Consider the following 7,250-nt stretch of genomic DNA (forward strand, 5'->3'; position numbering starts at 1 on the left):
TATAAGCTCTGCATTCCCTTAGGAACGTCTTTGGAGTTTCTTCGCCTTTTACTTAGGCGGTATAAGCTCTGCATTCCCTTAGGAACGTCTTTGGAGCTTCTTCGTCTTTTACTTAGACGGTATAAACTCTGCATTCCCTTAGGAACGTCTTTGGAGTTTCTTCGCCTTTTACTTAGGCGGTACCAGCGTTGACTTTTCGCTGAGAGCTCTGCATCCCCTTAGGGACGTCTTTGGAGCTTCTTCTCTTTTTTCTTTTTCAGTTCCTGCACTCGATGGTGCGTTCTCAGCTGTTACATTTACATTTTTTGGGGGATTTTGCTCTTATAAGACTAAAAAAGGAAATTACACATGATGGCCCCATTAAAAACCTTTCTCCCCCTTCGGAAAGGAAAAGGGTGCCATGAAAAAGAAAAGAAAAAACATAAAAAATTACATCATGTTATACATAGTATCGCCGAAGCTCATCCGCATTCCAAGACCTTGGAATTTCGTTGCCATCCATGTCCTTTAATCTGTACGATCCAGGCCTTGTCGAAGATACTACTAAGAATGGTCCTTCCCATTTCAACTGTAGCTTACCCACTGTATCTGGGTTAGCCACTCTCCGAAGCACCAAGTGTCCCGACTCAATATTTTTTAACCGGACTTTTCTATCTCGCCATTTAACTGTTTCAGCCTGATATTTATTGATATTCTCCACGGCCTGAAGCCTGATCCCTTCTAAAGCATCCTTTTCCACAAGGCAAGCATCTTCGGGACCTGATTCTGCCGAAGCTACTACTCTTATTGATCCAGCTTTGGCTTCTTCCGGGGTTATTGCTTCGTCTCCGAATAATAACTTGAATGGGGTAAAGCCTGTAGATCTTGATGCTGTTGTATTGTGGCTCCACACCACTTTGGTTAACTGGTCTGGCCACTTTCCCCTGGGTTGATTGAAGATTAGCTTCATTATTCCTGTCATTATAATGCCGTTGGCCCTTTCAACAAGCCCATTCGACTCCGGATGCCTGACTGATGCAAAATGGATCTTCGTTCCAATTTGATCACAAAAGTTTCTGAAAGCTTCGGAGTCAAACTGCGTTCCATTGTCTACAGTGATGGCCTTCGGTACTCCGAAGCGACAGACAATGTTCTGCCAGAAAAACTTTTGGACAGTGGCCGAAGTTATTGTAGCTAATGGCCTCGCCTCAATCCATTTGGAAAAATACTCCACAGCTACTACAACATATTTTAGATTCCCTTGGGCCGGTGGTAATGGACCCAACAAGTCAAGGCCCCATCTTTGCAATGGCCAGATGGGTTGTATCAGCTGTGTCAAAGACGAAGGTTGCTTTTGATCTCTTGCACATTTTTGACAACCTTCGCACTTTTGGACTAACTCCGCTGCATCCGAAGCTGCCTTCGGCCAATAAAAACCTTGGCGGAACACTTTTCCAAGTAACGGCCTGGATCCGATGTGGGATCCACACAGGCCTGCATGTATCTCTTTCATCAACTCTATACCTTCGGCTCTAGATAAGCACTTGAGCAGCGGAGCGCAAACTCCATGTTTGTATAATTCCCCTTCTATCATGACATATGGACGAGCTCTTGCCTCTACTCTTTTATTGTAAGCTTCGTCATCTGAAAGGAACTTACCCTGAAGGTAAGAGATTATTTCAGTTCTCCAATCTTCGCTGTAAACAGGAGATATGTTGAGGACTGCTCTTTCAAGGAGCTCCACTGAAGGTGCCTTTATTGTTTCGAAGAACACATCCGAAGGTAACGGCAGCCCCTGTGCCGCAGACTTAGCTAGCAAATCAGCATGCTCATTTTGTCCTCGAGGGATATTCTTGACAGAGAATCCTTCGAAGGATGCTTCGATCCTTCGGACCGTATCTAGGTATTTTTCAAGCTTCGGATCTTTAGCCTTGCAACTTTTGTCAACATGACCCGAAACCACCTGGGAATCAGTTTTAAGAATTGCCCTTCTGATTCCCATTGCCTTTAATTTCCGAAGGCCCAGAAGCAGGGCTTCGTACTCAGCAATATTGTTTGTGCAGATGAAATCAAGTCTTGCTGCATAACAAGTTTTGACCTTGGATGGTGAAACCAACACAGCAGCTGCACCTGCTCCGAAGATTCCCCAAGATCCATCACAAAATACTGTCCACACCTCGGCATCTTTATTTGCTTCTTCATCCTGAGCCCCTGGCGTCCAGTCGGCAATGAAATCTGCCAATGCTTGAGACTGGATCGAAGATCTATGCACATAATCAATGTAAAATTCGTTGAGCTCTGCAGCCCATTTCCCAATCCGTCCAGTAGCTTCTCTATTTCTCATTATATCCTTCAACGGCTGCGAAGAAGGAACAATGATATTGTATGCCTGAAAATAATGCCGAAGCTTCCTGGATGCCATTAAAACGACATATAATACCTTCTCCAGCTCTGTATAATTTTTCTTTGAGACACTAAGGACCTCAGATACAAAATACACTACTACAAATATGATTATTTAAGACGCACATGTTAAGACGTATATCGATACATTTTATAGAAGTGTCTTATATCATATGGTGTTGAGTAAGGTAAGACGTTTTTTGGAGACCCGTCTTAAATAGTAAAGTATTTTGAGACAGTTATATCATAACAAATGTCTCATATTGATTTAAGGTGTATTTTTAATTAAACCGTCTCAAAAAAGGATAATATTTGAGTCATCGACACTGTAAGAGTTGTCTTAGATGTTAGTGAGTATATTATACACTTCTATATATGAAACCATCTAAAATAAGGATACTTTTAGAGTCATGTATACTATAAGAATCGTCTTAAATGTTAGTGAGTATATTAAACTTGTTCTAACAAGTTGTTAAAAATTTTAAAACTATTTGGTACAAACCACTAAAAGGCACTAAAAGTTCTTCCAGATATATTTTCACAATTCCATCCAAAAGTTGCTAAAAGTAGGTCCAGATGTGCTTTCAGTTTTGTAATGTGAAAAAGTCGGCTTTAAGAAAAAAATTGCTTCGTGGATCTAGCCCTTTGGTTTGGCTTTGGACTTTTAGGAAGCCAAAGCCAAAAACCAAACCAAAACACATCCAAATAAAAGATTTAGTGTTATTAGTATGTATGGTATGTGCAAAGCATGATTGTGCTTCTTTCTATTCTTGACAATTTTATGTCAACGCGAAAGATTTTCTCTACTTCTCTACTCTTTTTAGTGTGAGTAGTCACTCCACATGTCATTTTTATAAAAAACCTTCATCTTCATAGAAATAAACCCTAGTCCAATTCAATTTTATCAAAACCCACACACCCACCCCCTCAATGTTGTTTCCTTGGCTCCCCTAATGCCGCCTCCATGCAACTTAGCACCGTCGTCTCCTCCTCTCCATGCCAGCGCCTCCCCCTACCCAGCGTTCTCCCCACCACGCCGCCAATGTTGTCCATCCCCACCGCGCCCACGCCTGCACCCTCTAGCCCCACCGCGTCGGCCTACGCCCAGTCGAGCATGACATCTCGTTTCCAGTGAGGCGGCGGTGGCGAATCGGATCTGGTGCAGTTGCATCTGGAGTCGGTTCTCTTGGTGGCGCTAGGTGGCAGCACAACTGATCTGCACCACACCTGCTCGACTCTAGAGGATCTCTCCTTGGGCGCCTTCAGCACACAGGAGGAGGAAGCGAGGCATACGATATCGCAACGATCAAGGTCCGTGGCCTCAACGCCTTCACCAAATTTGACATGAGTCGCTACGACATCAAGAGCATCCTGGATAGCAGCGCTCTCCCCTTCGGCGACACTGCCAAGCACCTCAAGGAGACCGAGGCTGCCGCGTCCGCACGAGATCATACCGGCGTGCTAAGCTATGACATCGGGGGTGACGCGCACAGTGCGGTCAGAGTTGGCACCTAGCGTTTGCTGCAGCGGAGTGAAGCACACGGGGCAGCCCTTGTGGAGATGGTCAGTCTACAAATCGGTGCACAGGGTGTTGGAGGTATGGCCCATACCATATTTGATGAAATGCCTCTAAACATCGGCGAGGAAGAAATTGCCCTGTTCTCTGGTGGTTATTCTGATTATTCAGTGTTTGATGAAATGCCACTTGGGGATGTGATTTGGGATGAGGAATATGGGCATCATGATTTGTTGGATCAGCCAGCACCAGATGCATATTACTTAGCTGCCAAGAGGACGCCCTATGACTCCGTCCCAATGAACTTATTCAATGATGTTGCAGTCTCTGCTCCCAAGTATGATGATCTGACTAATGTTGGGCAGGCCAAAGGAATTGTGCACTCTCATGGCATGTTGCCATGCTCGCATCCATGGCCATGCCGAGGTAGACTTCTCCTCGTCACGTGGCTCTGGTTCGCAATGGTGGACGGCGATGGTGACAGGGAACACCAGCAATAGCCGGTTGTGGCAGCCGCCACCGCGTCACATAGCGCCGAGTTGGAGGGGCACATCACATGAATAGATCCGCGCAATCTTGCATCATGGCAGTGCCGGCGGCCTCCCGGGCATGGCGACTCTCCCCAGTCCACCAGGCACCTCTTCGTCCTTTGGGCCCGTACGCCTCCGCTTCCTCGGGCGTGTCCGCCGGCCATTTGGATGCCGTCAAACCGGTTGGCCGTGTCCGGGTCATCTCCGCGCTCCTCCTCCAAATGGCCAAACCCTACCTTGTTGTAGCTAGCCTACCCCTCCAGACGCCATTGTCTTCCTGATCAGTCTCGCCCACTACCCGTCTCATCAGGTAACACTTTGTATATGGCAGTCAACAAGGAAACTCTAGTCAGACTTTACATGCAAAGCTAGCCTTAACACAACTTTCTGCTCCAATAAGTTTAGCAACACATAAATGCTGACTTCTTGTCTATGGATTTCAATTAACCCCTAATATGTATATATTTTTATTAACAAAGCAATGAAACTGTATATTTCACTATGTGCAGACTACTCTTTTACCATACCCGTTCTATCATTCTGATGTGTATATATTTTTATTAATAAAGCAAAGTTGTATATATTGCATTAAATGTGATTCAGGTGTCGATGATTGAAGCATACCTGCGAGCTAACAAAATGTTTGTGGACAAGCATGAGGTCTGCCTTTTAAATTTTACAGCACTTGGGTTCCATCCATCAATTCCTGATTTATAAGAAATTGACATATTTGCACTACTCATGGTGCCATGCAGCCTGAGACGGAACGAGTTTTCTCTTCATATCTGGAGCTGGACCTTAGTGAGGTGGAGCCTTGCGTTTCAGGCCCCAAAAGGTAGATATAGTGCTCCTTAGTTATGGTTTTCTCACTGTTGGACAATAACTATATATTTGTGCTAGTGCTAATGGGGACTTGGATCATTCTGTCCCTGTTTGATTTGCCATCTTGCAGGCCTCGTGATCGTGTCCCTTTGAAGGAAATGAAGTCAGACTGGCATGCTTGCCTGGACAACGAAGTTGGTTTCAAGGTAATAAGCCCTTGCTTTTGTAGTCCATGATATTTCCCTTACAATTTTCTTTTAAAAAATAATGTTTGTGCATCTTAAATTTATTACATGGCAAACACTACTCCAGGGCTATGCGGTGCCAAAGGAACAGCAAGGCAAAGTTGTAAAATTCGACTTCCATGGAAGGCCAGCTGAAATCAAGCATGGCAGTGTTGTTCTTGCAGCAATATGTAGCTCCACAAACACATCAAATCCCAGCGTCATGATTGGTGCTGGCCTTGTGGCAAAGAAAGCCTGTGAATTGGGCCTTGAGGTTGGTTCAGTGTACATAATCTTTTGTTATTGTATTGATTAACTTCTCTTCTCTGTTTTCTTACATGTGGAACAACTCTTATATATATCGTCAGGTGAAGCCATGGGTAAAGACAAGCCTTACCCCTGGATCTGTGGTTGCTACCGAGTACTTGAAACATAGGTATATCTATAGTTTAGCCATCCAAACCTTGTTCTGTTAGTCCAAAATTGAGATGCACCATGTCATCCGATGGCAATGAAGTAACTGTTTGTGGTTTCTCCATGCAGTGGCCTTCAAGATTATCTGAACCAGCAAGGGTTCCATGTCGCTGCGCATGGCTGCGCCACTTGTGTGGGCAACTCTGGTGACCTAGATGGATCTATATCTGTTGCTATCACAGAAAATGGTAGGGCATTATCGATGTTTTTTGTAGCTGCGCACATAACAAGTTTTTTTTGAATTGATTATTTGGTAGCTTATGGTCTACTCTTACACATACAGATATCGTTGCTGCTACGGTGCTGTCAGCCAACCGAAACTTCGAGGGGCGTGTGAACCCTCACTCAGGCTAACTACCTTGCCTCACCGCCTCTGGTTGTTGCCTACTGTAAGTACTCCACCACACATTGTTGTTTCTTATTCCACTTGGACTATTGCTTTGTGGCTGACACACACACTACGTACGGCAATCGCATAGGTTGACATTGACTTTGAGAAAGAGCCCATTGGAGTTGGAAAGGTTGGGAAGGAAGTTTTCTTGAGGGACATATGGCCTTTAAACCAAGAGTTGATGAGGTTGTGGAGTCCAGCGTGCAGACTCACTTGTTAATTCAAGAAAGTGTACGACTCCATCATGGAACTCAAATTTTGGTGGTTGCACTAGTGTGGAGACTTGAATTCATGTATACACTTAGTTAGACTCAACGTTAGCGCAAACAGTTGATGACCAAGTTTTTTAATTAGTATTTTAGTTTGGATGTATAGTACACTTATGTATGAGTTATTTGACAATGCTTATTTATGAGATATTGAATGACACTTGTCTATGTTATATTAATTATAATGTTATTAAATATATGGGCATGTGTGTATTTCTCTTTCAAATTATTATACCGTGGTATCTCAAAAATTCAAAAATGATTATAAATTGAAGAATGTACTGTCATGTAAGTCATTTCATTTAAATTCCCAAAACGTCCAATATCAGTCTCCTAAATAAGATGGTTCCTAAAACGTCCAATACCAGTATCTTAAATAAGATGGTTTTTCTGTTTAAAACGTCTATTATTATAGGATATTTTAGACAGTTCGATAAATGCTTTGTGACTTATAATGTTCGTATTCTCAACCGTTGTTTAGAATAAGTGTTTTAAATAAAAACATAATTCAAGACGGTTTATCAGACAAAATGACTTAAACAAATATCTTTTTTAGACGGTTATAAATTAAAAAATTGTCTTATATAATATCTTTTGAGACGGTTTACAACCATCTTAAATGTGAGACATCTTTTGCGACTC

The 7,250-nt window shown here is 43.2% G+C and overlaps 1 protein-coding gene across 2 annotated transcripts; it reads left to right on the forward strand.

The window, feature by feature from the left end:
* The first annotated feature begins 3,319 nt into the window (after window positions 1-3,319).
* On the forward strand, window positions 3,320-6,807 carry LOC103632730 (putative aconitate hydratase, cytoplasmic). 2 transcript variants are annotated; one of them, XM_035961009.1, is made up of 9 exons: window positions 3,320-4,738; window positions 5,032-5,088; window positions 5,184-5,263; window positions 5,381-5,456; window positions 5,563-5,748; window positions 5,843-5,910; window positions 6,018-6,136; window positions 6,232-6,337; window positions 6,428-6,807. In XM_035961009.1, the coding sequence occupies exons 2-8, from the start codon at window positions 5,038-5,040 to the stop codon at window positions 6,300-6,302; spliced, it is 651 nt and encodes a 216-aa protein (XP_035816902.1). In that variant the 5' UTR covers window positions 3,320-4,738; window positions 5,032-5,037; the 3' UTR covers window positions 6,303-6,337; window positions 6,428-6,807. The 2 variants fall into 2 exon arrangements, with proteins under 2 accessions (XP_035816902.1, XP_020396823.1); XM_020541234.2 differs by having other exon boundaries at window positions 3,936-5,088.
* The last annotated feature ends 443 nt before the right edge of the window (window positions 6,808-7,250 follow it).

This window comes from Zea mays, chromosome 7 (genome assembly GCF_902167145.1).
Source record: "Zea mays cultivar B73 chromosome 7, Zm-B73-REFERENCE-NAM-5.0, whole genome shotgun sequence".
Classification (NCBI taxonomy): domain Eukaryota; kingdom Viridiplantae; phylum Streptophyta; class Magnoliopsida; order Poales; family Poaceae; genus Zea; species Zea mays.